Source organism: Puma concolor, chromosome B2, assembly GCF_028749965.1.
Source record: "Puma concolor isolate L17-30 chromosome B2, mPumCon1.1.hap2, whole genome shotgun sequence".
Taxonomy (NCBI): Eukaryota; Metazoa; Chordata; class Mammalia; order Carnivora; family Felidae; genus Puma; species Puma concolor.
In genome coordinates this window covers 151,396,447-151,422,366 of record NC_141671.1, presented here as the reverse complement: position 1 = coordinate 151,422,366, position 25,920 = coordinate 151,396,447, and the positions used below count along the sequence as shown (strand labels likewise).

Sequence of the window (25,920 nt, the reverse complement as noted above, 5' to 3'; positions counted from 1 at the left end):
GCTGGCAGGTGCCCCTAGGTCTGTCCCGCAACATCACCTGGGCCATTGGGTGGGTGCCCCTGGGTCTGTCCTGCACCTGGGCTGGCAGGTGCCCCTAGCTCTGTCCCACCGTGTCACTTGGGCCGGCAGGTACCCCTAGGTCTGTCACACCGTGTCACCTGGGCTGGCCGGCAGGTGCCCCTACCTCTATCCACAGGGGCCCGCGGGAGGCTGGCCCTGCCCCTGACACGCAGCCGTTTCAGCCGGTTTCCAGGGCGTTTCTCTGAAGAAGCACCGGGCGTCTTACCGGGATTTTAATCGCACCTTCCGTGTCAGCTCTGTGGTTGATCAAATGACATTTGCTCTCCTGCTGCCCGTCAAGCCCTAGGAGAGAGGATCCAACCCAGCCTCCGATTTATACAGTTCGGACGAGTCTTTAGTTAGAGGAGGTCTGTCTCTCCAGCCCTGGCATTTGTAGTGCCTCTGGCGTTTACTTCTAGAAAATAAAAGGCTTTCAAGTGCTCAGGGATATCGGGACCCCCGCAGCCTTACCTCCTGTGTACATAACACAGATGCCAGGTGGTAGGTCGTCAATAACGTTGAACTGGCCGTCAGTGGTCAGCGGTGATTGGTTTCCCTTGACCCCCACATGCACGTCCAGCCCCCTCTGGAGCGAGGCACACTGGCTGACCGGTGGGCAAGACCTGAAATTATAGTTCACGGTGAGCAAACCCCGGACGTGAGCCCCATTGCCGTGACGCACAGCGGCTGAGCCGGCGGGTCACCGACGCCTCCGCGAAGGAAGGGAGCAGAGGACAGACTTCCTTGACCTGCAGCTATGCAGGGTGCAGCCGGGGAGGGGAGGAGGCTTGCTCCTGCAACCACGTGAGCCCGGAGCCCAGCATTGGCAGTGGGGGTCGGGGGAGCGGGCTGGGCCTGTAGACACTGGCTCCAGGCCGGTTCCAGCCCCTCTGGGATCAAAAAGGAAGCAGGGAGTGAAGGAGAGGAGAAAAGACCAGAGAGGTGACCCTCCAGGCTCTTCCTGAAAGTGAGGGACACAGACAGATTCGTTCCTGCGGCCCTTCCCCCAGACTCTGCCCCGACCCCCGCCCGACCCCAGCCCTGCTTCTGGAAGGCTCCGGCATGTTCCGTGTGTGGCCCGGGATGCCGACCCTCCCTCCTCCCACAGCCTTTCAGACGGAGGGGAAGCTGTACCTGATACTGGACTTCCTGCGAGGAGGGGACCTCTTCAGCCGGCTCTCCAAAGAGGTGCGCGGGGCCGGGAGGGCGGAGGGCGCCCGCGGGAGGGGCGGGTGCGTGCTGCGTGTGACAGTGTGTGTGCGTGACTGTGTGGTATGAGTGTGTGAGTGTGTATGTGTGGGGGGGAGAGCGTGTGGGAGTGTCAACATGCGCGCGCGTGTTCGCTGTGGGGTCGTGTGTGTGTGTGCACACGCGTGTGTGTCTGTGTGTGCTAAACAGGTGGCCCAAGGGGTGCCGTGCGGCATCTGTCGTCCTTCAGGGGCCGTGAGAGCACAGCCCCGAGGAGCCCCGCGAGGCTGCGCATGTCCGTCGGTCCGTCCGTGGCTCTGTCCGCCTCCCCGTGAGGAACGGACGCAAACAAGGGGTCGTAGGAACAGGCGGGAGGGACTGTTTCACGGGGTCTCACTCTGCGTCGTAGGGAGACGCGACTCCCTCGCTGCCCACCCACCCTGGAGGTGCCAGATCTGCACACACGGGGTCGCCACGACCACCAGCCCCTTCCCGGCCCCAAGGCGTAGCCTGGACCTCACAGTCCCGACACGGGAGTTGTCCAGAACGCCACCCCGCGCGACACGAGAGCCCCCCGGCCCCTAATTGACGTGAAGAGCTCCGTGCTTCATGGCGGGGGGGAAGCCAGCCTTCTGCTGAAGGAGGCGGGAGCACCGGGCTTCCGACCTCCCGAGCCCTCTCACCCAGCGCAGGTGTTCACCCGGCTGTAACCGTGGGCTCAGAGTGCCCGCCCCCCTCTTCTCCCCCTCCTTTACCAGGAGACCCTTCCATCCTGCCTGGCCGTCCAACGCGGACAGTAGACGGTAGAGCAGGACTGGGGGGTCCCAGAGCCCCCTGCACTGCTGTCTCCCTCCGTCATCAAGGGTCCCCCAGACCATGCACAAGTGATACATTGGGCTCCTTGCGATAGACGTAGAAGGCCCGGGGCTGGAGGAATCCGATCCGGGCTCTGCAGAGCGCCTCCCGGAGCGGGTGTCTGGTCCCTCTTGTGCTCACGTGTTTCCGAAGATGGCTTCTTGATCAAAAGGCAACAATAATCAGCAAAAAGCCCCATATGGCCTCACTAGGGGAGCGTGTGTCTTCCGTGACACCCTTTATTTCAGAATCGAGGCAAAATTTCCAAGTGTGGGCACGGCAGGTTCTCAGAAACAGTACGGGAAAGTGCCTTTTTTCTGTTCCGTCTTTGAACGAGGCCAGTGGGCAGCGTCCTGCCGTGTTGGTCACTGCACTGACTTCCTTCAAGGACGGGCGTCCATGGGGTGTTTCATTTCTGTGCAGAAACGACTTGTCATTTGTACTTGGGGGCTATGCTGAGATGTGTCCTAGGAACTGGACAAGTAGAGAAATACGGCTGTGCTCTGAGCACAGAACGCAGACAACCCGTGACGGTTGTAGAGAGAGAAGAAGTCAGATTAAAGAGAATCCAATGGCTATGGCAGAACTTGACTAAAAGTGAGCCCGCGGAATATGGTAGCCAGTTTAGAAAAGAAACACCCAGCCGTTGAGCGTGGAGCGACGACGGGTGGTTCCAACGGCCAGAAGGCCGATGAGGATTGATGGCCCCAGACGTCACTGCCTGGGACGATGGGATGTGTGTCCCGACCCCGTGGGGAAGTGTCCCTTCTGTGAGATGGATGCCCTGTACCTGTGGCAGCCTGAAGTATCCACCACCCAGTTCCCTGAACTGCCCTTATTCTAATTCTGTGCTCACCAGGGAGCCTTGTCTGCATCCAGAGAAGGAATTCAGCAATAATACGCCCTGGCAGTCTCTGTGACATTGGTTTCTCACGGTGAACATAAAAAAGTGGTTTGTGATAACAATCTGGCTTTCTAGTAAGGTGACTTTAAAAGCCGCCCGCTGGTCCTTAACGGGACCGGAGGTACGGAACTGTCACCAAGATAATGGCTTTGAAGTCTGCTGGGCACCCGGCCTGGCGTATGCCTCGGCTAGCCCGCATCGGGGTGCCCCCACGACTCTCCCCCACGTGCGTGTCGCCTTTGGCAGAACTCGCCTCACTTTGGGCAGACAGTGGGTTTGCGTAAACCCCGGGGCGGGGGGGGGGGGATGAGACCCGAGGTGCGTTCTCAGCAGCCCCTCATCCGGCTTCGCCTGTGCCGTTTCATAGCAGAACCACTCACATCAAAATATACACCCAGAAACACCCCCCAGAGCCATGTGAGCTGCGGGGGCGAGGAGGAGGAGGAAACCAGGCTCCCCGCTCACAGGCTAAGTTCGCGGGGAAGTGCTCTTCCGCCTTCGCTGACCTCACAAGTATGAAGAGAACTCACTTTTCCGTCGTAAGAGCCCGAAGAGCACGGTGGGGGGAGCTGTGATCCCCTCCGGAACGGAGGTAACTGAGCGTGCGCTCCGCAGGGCCGGGTCCGTCAGAACACTCCGGCCACAGGATGCGCCGAACAATCCCGCTCTTTCCTACTTTCTCACTAGGTGATGTTCACTGAGGAGGATGTCAAGTTCTACCTGGCTGAGCTGGCCTTGGCGTTAGACCACCTGCACGGCCTGGGGATCATCTACAGGGACCTGAAGCCCGAGAAGTAAGCGAGCGCGTGAAGGACACCCCTCCGCACCCCCTTTCTTGCTGTCCCCGCCGGTGGCCGTCGCCCTCTGGTGGGTGCACCCCGGAGAGAGGGCTTGGGCCACCCTCTCGCGGACGCCTCCCACGCGGGTTCCACCTGTCCGCCCCCGGGAAGGTGTCCCAACGGGTGCGACTTACGCTGGGGGTCCCACCCTTCCTCCAGAGCCTTTACTCTGATCCACAGCGAGCTAAGAAAAGACAGCTCTTCTCCGAAGCCATTTTTACCAGATGTGGCGGTCGTTTATGGGACACGCCCGGGTGACGTTGTGCCCGCACACGATGCAGAGTTCATTTGCCCAACACCGGTGGGAAGTTCAGGTCGTGTATGGCTTTGACTTAAGCACCTAGAGCAGGTAGCCACAGTAGAACAGCACCGGCTGCACGCGTAAATAAGTGGTTCCGTAATCACAAAAGGCCCTGTCTTCCGTGTCCCCCAGAGGGGACAGTGTCCTGTGAACTACAGCCGTCTCCCTTAGGGAGCGGTAGCAGGAGTGGATCTCAAAGGTACGAGCCCTGGGCGCCCATTAGGCGTGCACCCCGGTTCTCTCTCTCTTTTAAAGGGCAAAGGGATCGTTACAGTTAAAAATAGTAATATTTAATAGCAGAGTGGAAGAAAGATCTTGTCATCAATTGGAATTAGTAGGAGATGAATCTTGAAAGTTGCTCCTTTCTGGGCAGAGATGAAGCACAACTGAAAGGCAGAGATGAAAATACTCGCTTCTTTCCTGATAAATTGTCTTCTTAATTATGTGCCGCACCATTCCCCTTCAGATTCCGTTAAAACAGTCGGCCTTTTTTTTAATCTCAGGGCATAGTTTTTAATCGTGGTAAGAAAAACAATATAAAATTAGCATCTTCACTAATTAAATTCACTTTTAAATTTTTTTACCGTTTCTTTTTGAGAGCGAGAGAGGTACAGAGCATGAGCGGGGCAGGGGCAGAGAGGGAGACACAGAGCCCAAAGCAGCTCCAGGCTCCGAGCCGCCCGCACAGAGCCCGACGCGGGGCTCGAACTCACGAGCCGTGAGATCGGGACCTGAGTTGAAGTCGGAAGCTTAACTGACCGAGCCCCCGGGCGCCCCGACATCTTAACCGTTTTTAAGCGTGCAGCCCTGTGACGCAAAGCACACTCACACGGCTGCGTGGCATAACCCACCTTCCAAACTCCCTTCTTGCAAAACCGAGTATCTGTCCCCGTGAGACACTCACTCCCCTCACCACCCTCCTGCCCCTGGCACCCCCACTGCTGCTTTCTGCCTGTGAATCTGGCTGCTCTAGGCTCCCCCAGCCCCGACCCCCGTGTAAGTGGAATGCACGGCGTTTCCTGCGTTGTGCCTGGCTCACCACACTCCGGTCCATCCGCGTGCTAGAGTGGGACGGTGTGTCTTCTGTCCATTCCCGTTCCTGGTCTCTTTAAGTCTGGGCTGGTACCCCTGCCACCCAGAGCTGATGGAACAGGATCTAATGACAGCAAAAGAAAGAATGGAAAGCTAGGAGCCCCGGGGACCCTGAGGGCTGACAGCCGGAAGAAGGGCCTCCTCAAGTGCCTGCGGGCCTGCGTCTGCCCTTCCAGACTCCCCCTCTGCCGGTCGGTGAGCAGTGCCCTCCCACGGGAGAGCCAGGCGCGGAAAGGCCAGTGCCCCTCCCCCACCCCAGGGCTTCTAGATGTCAGATGCCGCTGTGACAAGAGCTTGGACCCAGCTCCTATGGCAAGGCGAAGCCTGCCGAGCCCCAGGGCTCCTCGGTGCCAGGGCCCAAGGTGTCACAGGCTCCCCAGAGCCTGGGGTGGTCACGAGAGCCAGGGTGGGGCTCACGGAGGGGCGATGGGAAGAAGTAGGGGGCCTCTGACCCAGAGAAAAAATGCACGAGGCTCCGGATCTGCACAGGCCAAGGCGATCCCGGACCCTGAAAATCACATTCCCCGCACAGGACAGTCTGAAGGGTTCCCGACTCTTCCCGTGGGCTTAAGAAGGTCTCAGACCTGCGGGTCCCAGCTTTTGCCGGGTTAACCCCAAACACCGTGGATCTGAGTCCGCTCGTGCCCCGGCAGAAGCTGCTGGCGGGGGAGGCCGTACCGTGCAAGCCCACGTCGGTGCGTCGCAGGCGAGCCCGTGTGCTGACTGCCACCCAAAGTCGCGCCCGCCAGCCCGGCTGGGCCGCTCGTGAGGCATGCTTTCTCCTCTCTCTTTCAGCATCCTGCTGGACGAAGAGGGACACATTAAGATCACAGGTTTGTAAAGGGCAGCGGTGTCCCGGTGACCTCCCCCTGGCCCGGTAAATGGGGGAGCTGCCTGGACCCAAAGTCCCCCTTCGCCCGCATCGGCTGCTGTGTGTCTCTGATTTGGCTGGCGTTTTCACAGATGAGGATGAGCTGTGTGTGTGTCCACACAGCATCTGGAAATTCTCGAGCTTGCCGGGTTCCCTTCCGTTTCTGTCTCCTTCTGACCAAAGACCTTCCAGCACCTTCCCTGCAGACTCTCAGTCCAGGCTGTTTTGGAGCCGTCTTCTCCACACCCCTTCCTCCCAAGACCCCGCTTCTCCGCATACCTTCCCCCCCCACCAGGCCCCCTCTTCTCCTCACCCCTTCCCTCCGAGGCCCCCTCTTCTCCGCACACCTTCTCCCCGAGGCCCCCTCTTCTCCACAACCCTTCCTCCCTGAGGCCCCCTCTCCTCCTCACCCCTTCTCCCCAAGGCACCCTCTTCTCCCCACCCCTCCCCACCTGAGGCCCTCTCTTCTCCACACCCCTTCCTCCCAAGACCCCTCTTCTCTGCATACCTTCCCCCCCCAACCAGGACCGCTCTTCTCCTCACCCCTTCCCTCTGAGGCCCCCTTTTCTCTGCACCCCTTCTCCCCGAGGCCCCCTCTTCTCCACAACCCTTCCGCCCTGAGGCCCCCTCTCCTCCTCACCCATTCTCCCCGAGGCACCCTCTTCTCCCCACCCCTCCCCACCTGAGGCCCTCTCTTCTCCACACCCCTTCCTCCCAAGACCCCTCTTCTCTGCATACCTTCCCCCCCCACCAGGCCCCCTCTTCTCCTCACCCCTTCCCTCTGAGGCCCCCTCTTCTCCGCACCCCTTCTCCCCGAGGCCCCCTCTCTCCACAACCCTTCCTCCCTGAGGCCCCCTCTCCTCCTCACCCCTTCTCCCCAAGGCACCCTCTTCTCCCCACCCCTCCCCACCTGAGGCCCTCTCTTCTCCACACCCCCTCCTCCCAAGGCCCCTCTTCTCCGCATACCTTCCCCCCCCAGATCCCCTCTTCTCCTCACCCCTTCCTCTGAGGCCCCCTCTTCTCCACACCCTATCCCTCCGAGCTCCCTCTTCTCTGCACCCTTCTCCCCGAGCCCCCCTCTTCTCTGCAACCCTTCCTCCCTGAGGCCCCGTCTTCTCCGCACCCCTTCCCTCCGAGGCCCACTCTTCTCCGCACACCTTCTCCCCGAGGCCCCCTCTTCTCCACAACCCTTCCTCCCTGAGGCCCCCTCTCCTCCTCACCCCTTCTCCCCAAGGCACCCTCTTCTCCCCACCCCTCCCCACCTGAGGCCCTCTCTTCTCCACACCCCCTCCTCCCAAGGCCCCTCTTCTCTGCACCCTTCTCCCCGAGCCCCCCTCTTCTCTGCAACCCTTCCTCCCTGAGGCCTCTTCTCCGCACCCATTCCCCTCCGAGGCCCCCTTTTCTCTGCACACCTTCCTCCCCGAAGCCCCCTCTTCTCCACACCCCTTCCTCCGAGCCCCCTCTTCTCCACACCCCTTCCTCCGAGGCCCCTCTTCTCCACACCCTATCCCTCCGAGGCCCCCTCTCCTCCGCAACCCTTCCCCCCGAGGCCTCCCCTCCCCTCTCCGTGGCCCCCACACAGTCTCGCTGCCACATGTCCCCACATCCTGTTTTCCCACAGGGGAGTTTTACCCAGTGCCAGTACTGGGCACGGTGCATCTAGTCCCTGGCAGTAAACATTGATTATACATTTCTACATGCTTGTTAATGTTGACAGTTAGGTCTAAAATTTCTCATGAGCTTCTATACCAGATCCTGACTGTCCGTTTAACCGGACCTTCAGACCCCCTTGCCTGGCACAGCTGTAGGGCACCTGTAATGTCCTGTCATCAGAGTTATGGGGCATTTGGTGGAGGTTTAAGCTTCTCTTAATACTTCAGAAGTTTTCTTTGCCAAACGCGGAACTGCACGTAGAATATAGAAGTGACACTTGTGTGCAGTGTTTGCGAATAGCCTTGAGCTCCCACGTCAAATGTATCTATGATGTTACAGGGTTTGGGCTTTCTCTGATCAAGTAATCATGCTTCTGTTACTATTATTATTATTATTATTATTATTACTCATGACCCAGGGCTAATCCTGTGTCATGATTGGCCATTTGGGTCAGGCGCAAATTACAAACAACCGCTCCCAGGCGCTAATGTGCAAAGCAAGTCGTTCAGCTGGAGGAAGCACATCCACCCGTAGGTAGTGTGACCCCCTTGCCCGGCCTGTGACCTCACGCCACCCTCACCGGGCCCTGACGGAGATGACGGACTGTGGCCTTCTTCCCAAACACGCTGAAACCGAGGGCCACCGTCCTGAGAACCACGTTCCCACGACCTTTGCCCACCAAGTGCGTGGCCACGCCCGCTGTGCCAGAAGGGAGACCCTCATGAGGACTTCCTGGAGGTCGGGGGGAGGGGTGGCCGCCCACCCCACGGCAAATGCCATCTTCCCTTTGTGCCTCAGCTCCGGGGACCGCCTTCCCCAGCGGCCCGTGCCTGGAACCCCTTCCGGCCCTTGCCTTCAAGCTAACCACCTCCGTCCGTCCCAGCGGACCGGGGGCCACGTGCTTCTCTGTCCCCGGCTTCCAGCCTAGCAGGCCCCTAGGCCTGCTTGTCGGTCCCTAAGAAGTGCCATCCCTCCATCCTTTTAGCAGGCACTCCTGGGTTTGTAGATTCTTGAAAGACTGTAACTTACCGTGTGGGGGCACGATGACGCTTGCATCCAAGGAGGGTTCTGTGCTGGGACAGAGCGGGCGGGAGGGGTGACACGTGCGGGCAGAATTCCCCCACGTGACGGGGGAGCTGGCGGGTCAGGAGCCCACACAGACGCGGTCCTGAGTGCCGCCCAGACTGAAGCAGTGCCCTATGCTGTCCCTCTTTTAGATTTCGGGCTGAGTAAGGAGGCCATCGACCACGATAAGAGAGCTTACTCCTTCTGCGGGACCATAGAGTACATGGCACCCGAGGTGGTGAACCGGCGGGGACACACGCAGAGCGCCGACTGGTGGTCCTTCGGTGTGCTCATGGTAAGGGTCCTCCCCGTCCGCGTCGCTGTCCCTTGTGGCCGGTCCCCAGGTTGGCCCAGAGGCCCGCCAATGACCAGGGAAAACAGCGTTTGGGATGTATAAGAGCAGTGTGGCTGTGCGACCCGGGGACGGGGAGGAGGCCACCAGATTCCTGCCCCTGCCTCTCCTGGCCGCCTCCCTCTCTGCCCATCCCAAATTCCACCATCAGGAAACAGAACTGGGTTCACGTGAGGACCCACAGGTACTAAGAGTCAAAGCTTCCTTGTACTTAACAGTCGTACAGGCTGAGCGTGAGGGTTTTAAGGGATGCGGTGATCTTCGTATTAAAGACATTTGTCACGCACAAAATCCTTCTACTTAGTCGCAAAACTTAACGTGAGCCAAGATATACATGGAGTTGGACATTTTTACAACTGCGTCTAGAAACTTGACTTTTCTTTAGCTCGTGTGTTCACACAGCACAGACACAGACACCGCCCAGCCTGGGGCGTCCTGTCCCCAGATGGTCCTTCCTCTCCCTTCTTGGTGCCCCATCACTCTGCCGTCCTCCCCGACAGCACTACGCTGGGGGCCCTCCGTGCTCCCATGCCCTCAGTGCACACCAGAGTTCTCAGCTGGCATGAGGCACAGCCTGTGCGTCCCAAGCCCAGCTTCTGTGCGTCCAGGCCACCACACCACATGCCTCACCTCTGTGTCCGACGCCCAGGGTTCCGGGCACCCTGTCCGGGTCCTCTTGGCACTTTGACACGTGGCCGCTATAAATCCGTCATGTTGCGAATACCCACTGGGAGTGTCTCCCAACACAGGCACTTGGGCACCGCCCCGTCGGACCCCATCACGGAGAGCAGCGCCCACGCTCGGGGAGCTCCGTGACCCGTGGGGGTGACACGGCTGTGGGCTCTCACAGCCCTCAACCTCCTCCCGGGGTCCCCTGCCCTTCGTCGTCCCAAAGCTCTAGGAGAGCTCTGGAGTTTGGAGAATATCGCACGGACGTCGGTCCTTTGCTTTTCCCAAGGAGACCTGGTTCCAGCAGCATCTGGCGTCATTGACACAGCAGGAACTGGGAGCGCTTGGCTCCGGGCATTTCTCACTGAGTTGGTGGGATCATCCGGTCATTTGGGTTGAAACGACTCCACAGTCAGGGTCTCCTAACAGCCGGAGAAGCGAACGGGTCCAGAACGGTTGTGCTCGGCGGCAGGAAGCTGGAGGGGGCGTCACCGTGATAACAGGGTCTCATGGCACTGAGTTTACAAGGCGCCTTCCTTCCTTCTCATCCCATCTGAACCAAAAAGTCATTAAGTTATGTGGGAAAGATCTCATTCTTTCTGTTTGTAGAAGGGGAAACGAAGGCTCAAAGAGCTTGAGTGATTAAGATCATATAATTGTTCTAAAAACCACATTCTCGTGTAGACCTGCCCACCGATCCCTTTAGCCCCCAGCGCTAACCAGCTTGCAGCCAGATGTGACGATGACTGTTTTCCTTTGGGCAGCACCAGGAGCGACTTCCAAATTCCCACTTGCAAAGAGAGATGGGTCTAGGGTGGCATTGGTGTCGCGTCTGAGCTCGGACTTGGGAGGAGATTGGCTTAGGGCATGCCGTGTGTATACGGTGCCCTCCACCGGCTTCGTTAAAGGGCAGGTAGGACCACCAAGGGAGCACTGCCAGAGCGGTCTGCACACTGCAGGGGTCGCCGCCCATCCCCTGCACGTCCTCACTGAGGGGCTACCCCCAGACCGTCTGATGGCCACAAGTGCCCTCCAGACTCGGACGAAGACGCCTGCATGGATGGCGGAGGCCCTTGTCCTCGAACAAAATTGTCTGAAGTTAGGTCCTCGAGGCTGGAAAAGAACTTGAGCAGTAGTGGTGGTCTCCATGGCAACAGTAAATCGCTAACATCTCCACGCTAGCCTGGAACTCCGTTTTCAGGAGGACGTTGGGATTGTGCTTTGTGGGTGCTTTGTAGACGTCGGAATGCTCCGAGGTCGTAAGGGAGAGGCCCTTAGATTTTTCTCTCATTTCTTAGCCATTCACACTGAGCGTGCGTGGATGTTCACATGCAGGTGTCTGTGTAAATTGCTCGGCACATACAGCTGGCTCGGGCTCAGGAGCTGCCCTAGGAAAGGAAATGAATGCCCGCACCTCTGCCCTCAAAGGACCAGCTCATGTAGACCTTCAAGCGCTCAGAGCAGGGGTGATGCACAGTGGGTGCTGAGGGTTGTGGACTAGTCTGTGCTCTGCGCCCTCCGACACACGTGCACACAAACTTATACACCCCTGCTGAGGGGCACGTGGGTGGCTCAGTCGGTTAAGCATCCGACTTCAGCTCAGGTCATGATCTCACGGTCCGTGGGTTCGAGCCCCGCGTCGGGCTCTGTGCTGACAGCTCGGGGCCCGGAGCCCGCTTCGGATTCTGTGTCTCCTTCTGTCTCTGCCCCTCCCCCACTCTCGCTCTGTCTCTCTCTATCAAAAAATGAATAAACGTTAAAAAAAAATTAAAACAAAAGCCACACCTGCTGAGCCCAGGCCAGCCCTGCCCCACCCCGGGTACGGCACCATCCCAAACATCCCATTTCCTTGTAGGATTTGTCCTTGTCCGTTTTCACATTAAGATGTAACTTGCCCTTGATTTCTTTTTTAAGAATGTTGATCAGCCAAACGAACTTGAATTGCAGGCTCCCTGCTATGAAGTGTGTCCCTTATGGAGAACCTTCTTGTTCCGCCGCTCCCGGCATCGTTTGGGTGCCTTCTGTGGTGTTGTGTCTGTGCCCCAGGGCTGGCCACTCTCTTGAGGCTCGTCAGATGTCCCTTCAGACAGGGCTTTCTACCCCAGCACTGTTGAGGTTTGGGGCTGGACAGTTCTTTGGGTGAAGGCTGTTCTATGCGTTGTAGGATGTTAAGCAGCTTTCCTGGCTACTCAGTGGACGTCGCGGGCACCTACACCCCCAACCTCCCCAGCTTGACCATCAACCTGTCCCCAGACATTGGGAGATTCCCCCCCTACGGGAACAGCCTCCCCCATTGAGAACCACTGCTGTAGAAACGTCAAAATATTTATCCTTCTGGACATTTCCACAGCCTGCCTTGGTCCCGACCTGTGAATGGACCTCTTGGGGAACCGCCAGCACGTGTCCTGGTGTGTGGGACCCCAAGGCCGATGATGGCTTGTATCAGTTTGCCCTGGAAACCTTGGTCGGTCTCGGTATTGTTGAACACGAAAGCAAAACTCTGACTGCGTATAATGTCCCAGGAAAGCACATCAGTACGGCCCTGATTTCATGAGATCCTTAAATACGGAGAAAGTGCTGAGCGGCTTTGTTGAGAACAGTAACACTGAAAACTGAAATGATCTCCTTTCTCCACGTGTGACAGAGAGGGAACCTGTAAGGGGGCTGGAAGTGGTGGAAATAGACTCGTGTGGGGTTCTTCACGATCACCACCACCAGCATTGTCTTCATCACCAAGAAGCATTTAGTGGACACCCACGTTTGCCGCTGTGTTAGATGCTCACGAATAGTGCGTGACCTCCCGCTGTGTTGCAAGGGGAAGAACAGGGGAAGGAGGGAGAGAAACACAAAGGCTGTGGATCCCCCGGGGTCATAGTCAAAGCGAAGAAGGAATCACCAGGCGAATGCTGCAAGTTGCTGGTTGACCCACAATAAACGGTTACATGAGGCACAGATGTTCGGGATGGGCCCCGATTTTGTAGCAATGAGTTCTCAAAGGCTTTTCCTTGCCATGGAATTTCATTCCTGAAGGAAGAAAGGAGAGAGAAAGAAGAGTAGAAGCAAAATAGGAAGGGGGTTTTCTTTGCTAATGGGATTCTATTTTAAGAGATACTTTGATTTCTACGATCAACGTGTAAACTTTCATCTAGTTTTGTCAGATGAGTGGCTCATCTGCCAGAGCGTTCTACCCTTCCATTTAATTATATTTGTCTATTTTTGGATCATCTTCTGGACTCTCTGACTCTCCGTTTTTATGGCTCGTAGATTGATTGCCTGCAGTCTGTTCTGTGTGTTTTCACCGAATGAGTGCACACGGGAGGGACAGCAGGTGTTAGCACAGAGGAATGCTTCACACATCTCAACAGGAAGGAACTCTTAACATTTCTTTTCAGATTTTACCTTCAAAAAGCAAACCAAGAGTATTAATAAGGCCTTAACTACACTCATTTCTTTCGGTTGGCTAATTTCACTCCCGGCAGGCTGTCATAAGGGTAACTCCATGGGGTAGGAAAGCTTTTAGGTACATTTCGGCATTACTTATAATAGCAGGAAATTGGAAACGTTCTAAGCGTCCAACAGCAAATAAACGTGTTTTGGCATATCCACATAAAAAGCGATGTTATGAAGATTTTCCAATAAGCATTGGAAGCCTTTATATTGTTTTAGGAAAGGTTGGTATATAAAACTTTATCTGTGTTTTAAAAAAACATAGCTTCAAGAAAGTAGTAGATGGAAATAACAAATATTAATTGTGGCTATCCCCAGATAATGGGATTGTGGGTGATTATTTCGGTCTTTCTACTCCGATGTCGTTCTCGAGTTGTTCCTAATGCGGAGGAGAGATACCGCGGGATAAATTTTAAAGGAACAGAGACATGCAGTCGGAATCAAAAGTAAGGCAAGTTTAGTAAGATCATACCAACACCCGCACCGAGGCTGTTTCCTTATACAGTTTACCCTTGAACCGCACAGGGCTAAGGGGCACTGACCTCTGAAGGTAGTTGAAAATCCACATACAACTTCGACTCCCCTCAAAATGAACTAATAAGATAGCTTAATGTTGACCAGAAGTCTCACAATAACATAAGCGGTAGATTAACACATATTTCGTGCATTATATGTATTACCTACTGTATCCTCACCGTAAAGTAAGGTGAAGAAATGTTGTTAAGAGAAAATCATAAGAGAAAACACGCCTGTGGTGTATGTAGTACTGTATTTACCAAAACATGACCCGCATGGAAGTGGATTATTTCACACCCGTCTCGTTCACACCCGTGTCGTTCACACCCGTGGTGTTCACACCCATGTTGTTCACAACTGTGTCGCTCATACCCATGAGTCACAGCTGTGTTGTTCCCAGCGGTGTCGTTCTCACCCGTGGCGTTCACACCCGTGTCACCCACACCCATGTTGTTCACACCCGTGTTCACACCCGTGTTCAAGGCTCAAGTGTAGTTGACAAGGACGTGAAGACGCGGACTGGGACCGGTACTATAGCCTCTGTCAGATTCAGCGTCCCATTTTCAAGGACAGGGTTTGGTGGCACGCCTGCCCTCGTTCTGTCTCAGAAGGGGGCAGGTGCGCACCTCGTCCAGGCCATACCCTGCGGGTCCAGGCCACCCCTTCCAGAGCCCGTGCAGTCCGGGCTTTTCCGTGCTCGGGAAAGGCGGGCCCTCAATGCTGTCTCCGTCCCAGAGGCCGTCCCGGCAGAGGTCCGCTAGTTATTTTCAGCGTGGCCCTGTTGGAGACATTCCTGGCGCCATACTGTTCTCACTGGACGTTCTTAACGGACCAAAGTCACTCTGCCCCGGCCGCCTCCACAGCACACACCAGAGAAGGACGGGAATGGGGTCCTCCACCGGCCCCACGGAAGGGGGACGGCCCAGCCTCCATCCCCTTGCCATCCCCTTCCCCAGCGTGTCTTGTCTCCACGGCGCTCGGCCGGCCTCGCCTACCACGGCCGGGGTACGTCCTGGGTTGCCGGCTTGTGCGCCTCCCCGCCCAACTTCGAGCGCCGTGAGGCCGCTCTGCTCGCTGATGTGCACCTAGCGTGTCGGCCAGGGCCTCCACCGGATTGATTGGGATTTTGAAAGGACACGTGAACTTTGGCTGCATTTTGCCCACCTGGGGGTCTCTGCTAGTAAATCCAGTCGCTCTGAACACTCACCCTCCTTGTTCTGTGTTCCTCTGCAGTTCGAGATGCTCACGGGATCGCTGCCGTTCCAGGGGAAGGACAGGAAGGAGACCATGGCCCTCATCCTCAAGTGAGTAGGAAACACCCACCCTTGGGGAATCTATCCAGTATGCCCAGCACCTTCCAAAGCAAGAGCTTCGGTCTTGGAAGCCCGGGTTGTTAAGTAGGCATCAGCAACAACCGTGATATGCATTCTTGGCGTTTTCGCTGCAGGGGAGACGCTGACGGGGATCCCCGAGTGACCCTGGCGAAGCGCAGATAACGTTTTCCATCAGCAAAATCGCGTGTGGTGTCAGCGGCAGGGAGTGTGGTGATCAGGGACCTTCAGAAACAAAGTACAGATTCGGAAGGGCAGAGGACTTAGGGGCTCCAGAGAGCACAAGAGTGGGGGTTCCTTTCTTTCTCTCCCTCTTGACCCCATTCGTTCAGGTCCCTGAGCTCTCCTGCCTCACGTGGGCGAGGAATCACATTGCCCACGTGACTGGACACGCACAATTTTCTGTTCAGTTCTCCCAAAGAATCAATTACCGTGCAAGTGGATGTTGCTCTTAGCATCCCGGAAAGACGTGTAAACCCAGTGCCGGTCCTGCGATGACACCTTAAACATGAGCAGGCTCCGTGTAAGCACGATGTCAGAAGGGAAAGCTCCAGGAGGAGAAGACAGGAGCGTGGATGGGGGTAGAGAAGCGGCTGGAAACAGGTACCCCTCGCTCCAAATTAGCGTCCCTCTGCTGTGCGAGGGCGTAGAGAAGCCGTAAAGCTGCTGGTCCTCGTGACCCACTCTCGCAAACCCTGCAGGTGGACACGACACTTTTATAAAAGCAAGAGGCGCCTAAAAAGCTTAAGTTTTTGTAGGTTGTGCCATTGTATAAGTGGGAGGAGAGACAGGAGTGGAGGAAAGCTCACAGAGAGGATTTGATCAGTGTCTTCCTCTGTTGTGGGCGACGGATCTATGGCTGCGGTCTGCTGTTTTTGCACTGTTTACCTCTGTGACTTTTAATTTTAAGGGGGAACACGAGCTGTACTTTCTCTAAAACGAGAATAATCCCCTCCAGCTAATCCTGTGTGTGGACTCGTCGCTTGGGAGTGGCTGAGCATTTCTGAAAGTCAACACCAAGCTGTGGTCCCGTGGCTCCCAGAACACAATCTGGGGACCCCGGGGACCGAGAGCCTCCTGGGGGCTCGCAGGCTCCTCCTTTCCTGGATTTTTTCTCTTTTTTTGCAGTCATTTGGGTCAATTAGATTACTGGGTTTTATTTTATTTTCATTTTATGTTTTTCATCACAGTAGGTTGATAAGTGTACATTAACTTTTTGAGGAACCTCCACACCGTTTTCCAGAGCGGTTGCACCAGTCTGCATTCCCACCAACAGTGCCGGAGGGTTCCTCTTTCTCCGCATCCTCGCCAACCTCTGTTGCTGCCTGAGTTGTTGATGTTAGCCATTCTGACAGGCGTGAGGTGATATCTCATTGTAGTTTTGATCTGTATTTCCCTGATGATGTGTGATGTGGGGCATCTTTTCACAAATCTGTTGGCTATCTGAAGGTCTTCTTTGGAAAAATTCTATTCATGTCTTCTGCCCATTTTTTTAGTTGGATTATTTGGTTTTGGGATGAGGAGTTGTGTCCGTTCTTTATGTATGTTGGATACTAACCCTTTATCCGATATGTCATCTGCAAATATCTTCTCCCATTCCGTCGGTTTTTTTTTTTTAGTTTTGTTGATCGTTTCCTTCGCTCTGCAGAAGCTGTTTATTTTGATGTGTCTCCAATAGTTCATTTTTGCTTTTATTTCTCTTGTCTCCGGAGACATACCTGGAAAAATGTTGGTAGGGCTGATGTCAGAGGTGTTGCTGCCTGTGTTCTCTAGGACTTTTATGGTTTCGGGTCTCACATTTAGGTCTCTCATCGATTTTGAGTTTATTTGTGTGTGTGGTTACGAAAGTGGTCCAGGTCTATTGTTCTGCATGTCGCTGCCCAGTTTTCCCAGCACCACTTGCTGAAGAGACCGCCTGTTTCCCATTGGATATTCTTTTCTGCTTTATTGAAGATTAGTTGACTATATATTTCTGGGTTTATTTCTGGGTTCTCTGTTCCATTGATCTGTGTGTGTTTGTGCCAGTCCCATACTGTCTTGATTAGTACAGCTTTGTAATTAACTTGAAGCCTGGAATTGTGAGGCCTCCAGCATTGGTTTTCTTTTTCAGGATTGCTTTGGCTATTTGAGGTCTTTTGTGGTTCCATCCAAAGTTTAGGATTGTTTGTGCTAGCTCCGTGAAGTCCCAGATTTTCTTCCTGTACTGCAACAGATCGAACACAGAGGTAGATAAGCATATCTGCCTTTCTCTCCTCTCACCCAGAAGAGATTCCCGAACTGTAAACAATATCACTCTTCTAGCCAAACCTTTTTTTGTTATTTTGGAAAACGTGGTTCGTAGCGTAGTAACGTAGTAAAACATCATTTAAAACGTTACTTATGTTAATGGGATTCTTAGTGTTTCTTTTTAATGGTTGCATTAGTTTTGAAGCGAATTATTCAATCGCTATGGTAAAGATTTCTCTCCTCGAACCCACGTAAACAGAAGTTCTTTGATGCCCGCCGTGACTTCTAGGGCGCAGAAGGGCCCTAAGGCCAGAAAGTTTGGGTGCTGCTGCTCTGTGGGTCACGTCGGTTTGATCTGTTCATGCTGACTGAGCAGGCTCGCAAAGTGCCGGAGAAAACTCTGGCCGTCCTTCTCATCCTAAACTACAACTCCATTTTCAGAGCCAAGCTGGGCATGCCACAGTTCCTCAGCACCGAAGCCCAGAGCCTGCTGAGAGCCCTCTTCAAACGGAACCCGTGCAACCGTCTGGGTAAGAGCCCGCATGCGCCCCGGGACGGCAGGGGCCACCCGCCCGCCCACCTCTACTGCCTGCCTGCACGTTTTACCAGGTTCACTGAGAGCAAGGGGCCTGAATCAGGTGTGCAAATGCCCTCTCGCGTCCAAGCTACAAGGACTTCGAAGACACAGTCTCCTGCCAAGGGTTATTAGCTATTTCCCAAAAGGCACTGTTTTTGCACAAAAGGGTGGAACTTGTTTCTACTCGTCTTACGTTTAGAGCCCGCAAACCTAGGAGAGGACGGCTGAAAGCTGCCTCTTGTTCAGTCCCCCTTAAGTTAATACATCCTAACGTGTGTGAAAATCGAGATTTACGTGAATGTTAGCCAAGCACTAATCCACTTTCAGAATCACTCTCCGCGAAAGGTTTCCCCCGGCTGCCTCTCGGTGGACTTCTCCTCCTGCAGACGCACAGGTTGCCTAGGACTCCCCGCGAGTAACACAGCTGCCGAATCCTCTTTGCCCGCTTGCCGCTTTCCATCCCTCATTGTCACGGGCACCTGCGTGCGTGCTGAGCGTAGTGACGCGTGGTCAGCGGTCAGCAGTGCGGTGGGGCCGTCGGGCGGGAGGAGGTGCCCGGCACGGTGCCCACTACCGGGGGAGCTGGAGAGCAAGGACACGAGCAGGCCCCGTCCTGGTGCCCGCATAGCGCCAGGCTGTGCTGTCCAGAGAGCTGATGGAGCAACGTATTAACACTCGGCAAAACCCACCAACATTCTAAACCGTGTACGTTCCTCTACCAGGAGATGTTACTTCTAGAAGTCTATCCAGCCTGTAAGTTGCATGTATAAAAAATGCTTGTTTAGCAACGACCTAGAAATAAGGCATATGTCCAACAATAAGGACACCGTCAAGTAAATTACAGCACGTCGTCCCAGACCTACAGGGCAGCCGTTTAAATGGGGTATGCTGTCACCAGGTGTCCCCGCGACGGCACCAGTGACCTCTCAACTGGGTAATTCTCTCTCGTGGAGGACCATCTTGCACTGCAGGATGTTCAGCAGCATCCCCGGCCCCTCCCTCGATGCCTCCCTCCCCCTGCCGTAGCAAGTACAGCCGTCTCTAGCCTTGACCCTGGGGACGGCCCCCCGGTGAGACCCTGGTTCTGTAAACCCGGCTAGAGAGATGCCCAGCATCTATCTAGTTGCAGAGATGAGTTGCTACCGAGTCTAAAGGCATCCCATGGTGGAGCCTGTGCCAATTTTACAGCAGAGGCGGTCTCTGCAAGGGGGTGTGGGGAGACCCACGTGAGCCCCGGCCCCGAACACCCACCTTGCGCAAGCCCCGGGATGGTGTCTGTTAAACGGCTGTGGCCGAATGACTTTGATTCAAACCAGCCAGCGTGATAACTGTGCACCTCTTGGGCGCTGCACCAAATAGGGGCCCAGAGGCCGGACCCTAAAGGCAGGGCCTGCTCACTGGGCCACAGGCACTTCCCTGGAGGCAAGGCCGAGGCCCTCCCTGGAGAGCAGCTCTGGTCACTGAGCCACCAGGTGCCAGCGGGCAGGGCAGGGAGCCTTGAGGTCCAGGATGGGGCGCACCCCGGCCTCCACGGTGGGTTTTACACTGTGCTGACAATCAGGGGCTGTCGTGGTGTCTGTGCGTCCGGCTCGTGATCCGGAGGAATCCTCCAGGGCTAAACAGAATCTCCTCCACCTTGTTTCGGGCACCCCAGTGAAGTCCCAGACGGGACCTAAAGACTCTGGCGAAGAATCGTCAGGACCCCTCCTTGTCCTGGCTCTGACCTAGGCAAGGCCGGGGTCCTCGATTCTGAGCCATGCAGCGACGCCTGCACCAGGCCCTTCCATTAGGAACCGGGCTTGCCCGCTCCCCGGCCGCGTGTGCCTGCACAGGCAGGCTCGGGAGGGCGGGAAAGGCTTGCCTCTCTCTCCGCCTCGGCGGTCTCCCCTACACGGCACGGGGCTGCCGCAGACGAGGCCCTCACGTCACCGTGGAGCCACCCTGCCCTGCGGGTGAGGGCCACGAGGGCAGAGGGAGAACGCAGCCCCAGGAACGCAGATGGGGAGTCGAGGGCCTGCGTCTGACCCTTCGTCCCGGAACTGCTGTGTCGTTGCAATTTTGCCAAACCCCGTGTGGCCTGGCCCGGGCGCCTCCGCGAGAGAGCAGACGCTCACATCCGTCCCCGTGGCCTCGGGAGGAGGTAGGCAGCACCTGGTAATCGCGAGAGGTGTTTTAAGACCTAGAAGCAAACAGTAAATGCCTCCCTCCGTTCGGTGTGTTCACTCCCTCCAGTTCATCCCTGAGCATCGCACAAAGATCGTGACCGTTTGCCTGTTTCTGATCTGACTTCCCTGATCATGAATCAATTGATTACCTCCCCTGAACGTCTCCGTCCGTGTGCGCGTGACGCAGAAGGAATCCCTCCCCGTCCAAAGCCAACCTGCGCTGCAGCCTGGCCCGTCTTACCCCGCAGAACGCACCTGCCTCAGAGTCTGGGGTGCACATAAACATCTGGCTGGTCATTTCCACTCATTTCTGGGCCCCCCGAGCCCACCCGGTCAGAGCCCCTGTGTTGTTGTGTCCGTCTTCAGATGCCTGGTCCCGACACCTGGGCGCACCTCTACTTTGATTCTGTGTCTCCTTCCCGAGTGCTCTACCCTGACCGGCGTGGGCACAGCCTCTCCGCACAGCCCAGAGGCAGGCTGGGGGCAGCTCAAGGACTCCTCTGCCCAGCTCACTCCTCTTCTGGGGCCTCGGCCCTCCCGGGGAGGACGGTGGTGTGCATGGGGCACTGCCCTAAGAGAATCATTATCTCATTGAAATCCTCACAGCAGTGCTTCCCGGTAGGGAAAGGAGGGTATTCACAGAACGCCTGAGTCACTTACAGTTGTTTAACTCGACGATGTCGTTTTTCACAGTGCCGTTTCTTTTTCTCGAAGTAGCGACTCACGTGGCAGTAGGGGGTTGTAAGCGTTGGCTCGGCAGCTGGTTAGCGAAAGCCCAGATCTACCCGCCTTCTAGGTTTACTGTCCCTAGTGCATTGTTTTTCCATCCTCGTGAGTGGTGCCTTGTGGTCGCAAAGTGGCTGCCACAGCCCCAGGCGTCACATTCAGTTGAAGGGAGGAAATGGATGAAACGAGCTGCCCCCGTCCCTTTTATCGGGAAGGCAGAGCTTTCCCCAAACCTTGGGACTTCCCTGTGCTTCTTGTGGACGAGAAACCGTCACATAATGGGGGACTGGGAATGGTTGTCTTAATTGCCAGCCTCAAGGTCAACCGAGGAGGTATTCAGGAAAGGGTGAGCGGACTTGAGGGAGGCCCTGTGCCTGGCCTGCCACCCCCCCCGCCCCCATTTCTCATTCCTCTCGGGCAGATCTTAGGGACCCATTGGTTAGGAAGGAGAGGGACTCTACAGTATGTAATCCAGGCTTGCTGGAACGTGGAGAATGGCAGGGGTGAGCCTAGAGAAGGGGGGATCCTGAGGAGCCCCGGGTGGCAGCACCAGGCACAGGGGCAGAGGGCCAGGACCGCATCCTCTCCGGACCGGCTTCCCTCTCTGTGAACGGAGAGTGACGACAGTAACTATCTCCAGTGTGGTCGGACGGACTGGAAGGGCCAGGGCAGTGCCTGACCCACAGCACACACTGTAACGTGTCCGACAGATCTGTGAGAAGGCAGAGATCGGCGGCACACAGAGACCCGTGGCGGAGCCCGTGTCGGGACCTCTTGGCCACGTTGCTTCCCCCCGATCGGACCCTCTTCTTTCTCTGCCGCCTGGTTGTGGGACAGGGCAGAGCAAGGTTGTCCGATGCACAAGGACCAGTAGCCTAGCTCTGGCAAAAAAAAAAAAAAAAGAAAAAAAAAAGTCATTTTATGGGATGCGTTCAAAAGAGACATTTAAACATTTTCCTGAGATCGTTGCAAAAAAAAGGAAGATCGAATGTCTGCCTTCCACGACAGGACAGCATTCAGGTGACTTACCTCGTCCTGAATTTGAACCAGAAAGAGAGCAGGGCCTCCCCAGTCACGGAGAAGAGGGGGCCCGACCCAGTTGCCCCCACAGGACTCTCCACACAGTGCTCCAACAGTAATTGTGCTGATGGCTGGAACTCTTCTTTCAGGACCAAGTCTGTGCCGCACGGATCTGTCCAGCCTCTGCCTCGTCGCTGTCGGGTGCACGGGGCACGTGCGGAAATCACACACTTCCTAAGGGGGCCGGGGTCGCACCTCCTCTCCCGCACAGCTGCCCTCTCGGACACGCCCGACGGAGCCTGGCTGTGAGTCTTAGCCTGCCCGACCTCTCCCGCAGGAGACCAGGCTCAAAACAGAGAGACAAAAACGCGGGGCACGTCCGCTCGCTGAGACACACGCGAAAATGTGATTCCGACCCGTCTCCTGTAGACGCTGGAGAATTCTGTCTGGAAGCCAGTCTCCTTTCGGATACCATTGCATTTGCCAGAGAGCATTTGTCACAGTGACCCAGGTGAATGCGACACGGGGAGGGGCTGTGTTCTCCCTTTGTTCTGGAAGAGGCATATAATTTTCGAAATAGTCTATTTTTTGTCTTAGCATGTAATTATACAAAAATCATAGTTCTCTAACCCCAAATATTACTTTATCATTTAGTTAAAAATTTTTTTTTAATGTTTTATTTATTTTTGAGACAGAGAGAGACAGAGCATGAACAGGGGAGGGGCAGAAAGAGAGGGAGACACGGAATCCAAAATAGGCTCCAGGCTCCGAGCTGTCAGCACAGAGCCCGACGCGGGGCTCGAACTCATGAACTGTGAGATCGTGACCTAAGCTGAAGTTGGACGCTTCACCGACTGAGCCCCCCAGGCACCCCTATTTTATTATTTAGTTTAAATCATTGACGAGCGAGAAAGATGGACGTGTTTAGTGTATAGATAATCATCTGTTAGAAGATACTGGCCCACGGAGCCCACGGAGGCATGGAAGCCAGCCGTCTGTGGCCAAAGACTGCCCTCCGGATCATCTCTAAAGGGGATCATCACACAGCTTTCCAGGAGCCATCATCCTTCCCTTGGGAGTGTTCACAACATGCGACGTCCACACTGAACATGAAGAAACTGTAGTCGGGGTCGTTGGTTACATAGCTTTCCCAAGGAAGGCAACTGAATCTTTGTTTCTCTTCCAAATTTTTATTTAAATTCTAGTTAGTTACTGTGGTATTGGTTTCAGGGGCGGAGTTTAGCGGTTTATCACTCACATACAACACCCAGTGCGCATCCCAGTAAGTGCCCTCCTGGACGCCCATCCACCATCTAGCCCATCCCCCACCCACCTCCCTCCATCAACCCTCAGTCTGTTCTCTGTTGTTAAGAGTCTCTTATGTTTTGCCTCCCTTTTTTATATTATTTTATTTTTCCTTCTCTTCCCCCATGTTCATCGTTTTGTTTCCTAGATTCCACGAGTGGAATCATATGCTATTTCCCTTTCTCTGACTGACTTATTTCACTCAGCAAAATACACTCTAGTTCCATCCACATCACTGCAAATGACAAGATTTCATTCTTTTCGGTGACTGAGTAATATTCCATTGTATACATAAACCACATCCTCTTTATCCGTTCATCAGTCGATAGAAACGTGGGCTCTTCCCGTACTTTGGCTGTTGTCGATGGCGCTGCTATGAACATTGGGGCACGTGTGGCCCTTTGCGTCCGAATTTTTGTTCTTTTTTTTTTTTTTTTTTTAATTTTTTTTTTTCAACGTTTATTTATTTTTGGGACAGAGAGAGACAGAGCATGAACGGGGGAGGGCAGAGAGAGAGGGAGACACAGAATCGGAAACAGGCTCCAGGCTCCGAGCCATCAGCCCAGAGCCTGACGTGGGGCTCGAACTCCCGGACCGCGAGATCGTGACCTGGCTGAAGTCGGACGCTCAACCGACTGTGCCACCCAGGCGCCCCTGCATCCGAATTTTTGTATCCTTTGGGTAAAACCTAGTAGTGCGGTTGCTGGGTCGTAGGGTGGTTCTGTTTTTAAAGGAGGCAACTGGGGCGCCTGGGTGGCGCAGTCGGTTAAGCGTCCGACTTCAGCCAGGTCACGATCTCGCGGTCCGTGAGTTCGAGCCCCGCGTCGGGCTCTGGGCTGATGGCTCAGAGCCTGGAGCCTGTTTCCGATTCTGTGTCTCCCTCTCTCTCTGCCCCTCCCCCGTTCATGCTCTGTCTCTCTCTGTCCCAAAAATAAATAAAATTTAAAAAAATAAATAAATAAATAAAGGAGGCAACTGAAGCCAATTGCCCCCAGATCTTTAGCCGTAAGGAGAGAGACCACGCTGGGTAGATTCATCTTGATCTGCAGGGCAGCTGGGTTGGAAGGCGGGGTCCTCCCCTCCTTTCTGTTTGCTGTGAGCCTTATTCTTGGCCCCAAAGTAGCCCCCGTGCCGTTCAGGGAGCTCAGAGCCCTCACCCCAAAGCCCGTTCTCACACAGATTTGTATCATGACCACGTCACCTTCACATCAGCGAGAACCTCTGTCTCTCGATTCCTAGCCTGTTGAAGAGCCCTCGCCCACCAGGTGGCCCCAAGGACCCCAGCCCCGGAGGCCGGGCCTGATGTTGGTGCTGGGAAAGAGCAGCCTTTCTCCACGTCCCCCCCCCCCTCCCGGTGTCTCCCCTCCTGCTGAGTCCCCTTGTGAGGGGGTAAAAAGAGAAAGGCGACCACGGGGAAGGCTGAGATGCTCATTGGCTGTCCCCTGTCCTCTGTGGGCGGAGAGAACACCCAGTTCTGGAGGCCAGAGGTCTAGGAACAAGGTGTGGGCAGGGCGGGTGCCTTCTGAAGCTGGGAAGGAGAGTCTGTCCCCGCCTCCCTCCCCCCTTCCAGGGAGATGCTGGATCCTTGGTGCTCCGGGGCCTTGGGGGACACCAGCCCCCCCCCCCCCCACTCTCCTGTGTGTGTCTGTGTCCAAATTTCCTCTTTTCGTAAGGCGGCCGGTCATGTTGGGTTAGGGCCCACCTGCCCAGTATGACCTCATCTGTAACCACATCTGCAGGGTCCCCACTTCCAGATAAGGTCACGTTCTGAGGTCCTGGGGGTGAGGACATCGACACAAGAATTTCGGAGGGACACAGTTCAATCCATAACACCCTCCTGGGGCACGTGCATAGAAGATGCTGGAAGAAAGAGCAAAGATGCCTTACACCTTGCAGGTGGAGGTGCTGAGGCCCCCTCCCCCCATACGATTTGCACAAGGGCCCACGGCTACCCTAAGTCTAAAGCTGGCATTTCTGCCCCGGGATCCCCCGAATGTCCTCGCTCCAGAGTCTGCATGGAAGTCTCACCCGCCACTGACCGGGGGCCGTCACCGTTCGGTACACACGCCGTGAACACCCGCAGCAGGTGCTGGTCACACGCGGGTGCTGGTGCTGCCACGCCCCTCTCCCCCTCCGCCCCCCCCCCCCCCCCCCCCGCGAAAGCCGGTCACATGGGCCGGGAGGCCGGAAACCGCAACCGCAGGGGGAGGCGCCCCCTGCCTCCGCCCTGCTGCCTCTGGGGGGACGGTCCCCCAGCAAACCTGAAAAGCCGGTCCCTTCCGTGAGGGCAGGATGCTGGCGGGCGGAGCGGGCATCCTGGAGGGAGGGGAGGGAGAGGCAGGAACACGCTGTGTTCCGTGTCGTGAGCGGTGAGATGCCCGCTTCTCGGACTTCAAGAGTCTCGGAGTCAAATCTGTGTTCTTTTTTTTTCTTTTTTAATGTTATTTTTAGAGAGAGCCAGTGCGTGCATGTGCACGTGAGCAGGGGAGGGGCAGAGAGAGAGGGAGAGAGAGAATCCCAAGCAGGCTCCGCCTTCACAGCACAGAGCTCCGTGCAGGGCTCGAACTCACGGACCACGAGATCGCCACGTGAGCTGAGATCGAGAGTCAGATGCTTAAACGACTGAGCCCCCCAGGTGCCCCACATGTGTGCTCATTGCGATCGTGACGGTGTGCACGTGGCAGCTGGTGTGCACGTGGCAGCGTGTCACACACTTATTTACTGTACGGTGTGATAGGCTCAGTGATACGACCCCGTG

The 25,920-nt window shown here is 55.8% G+C and overlaps 1 protein-coding gene across 5 annotated transcripts in view; it reads left to right on the top strand.

Moving 5' to 3' along the window:
• RPS6KA2 (ribosomal protein S6 kinase A2) overlaps window positions 1–25,920 on the top strand; it is a 355,983-nt gene that overhangs the window by 282,723 nt on the left and 47,340 nt on the right. For all 5 annotated transcript variants that reach the window (XM_086708304.1, XM_086708305.1, XM_086708307.1 and 2 more), the window contains 6 exons: window positions 1,169–1,248; window positions 3,695–3,801; window positions 6,035–6,072; window positions 8,981–9,123; window positions 15,046–15,116; window positions 17,811–17,899. In XM_086708304.1, coding sequence (XP_086564430.1) covers window positions 1,169–1,248; window positions 3,695–3,801; window positions 6,035–6,072; window positions 8,981–9,123; window positions 15,046–15,116; window positions 17,811–17,899 — 528 coding nt within the window. The remainder of the gene's footprint in view (window positions 1–1,168; window positions 1,249–3,694; window positions 3,802–6,034; window positions 6,073–8,980; window positions 9,124–15,045; window positions 15,117–17,810; window positions 17,900–25,920) is intronic.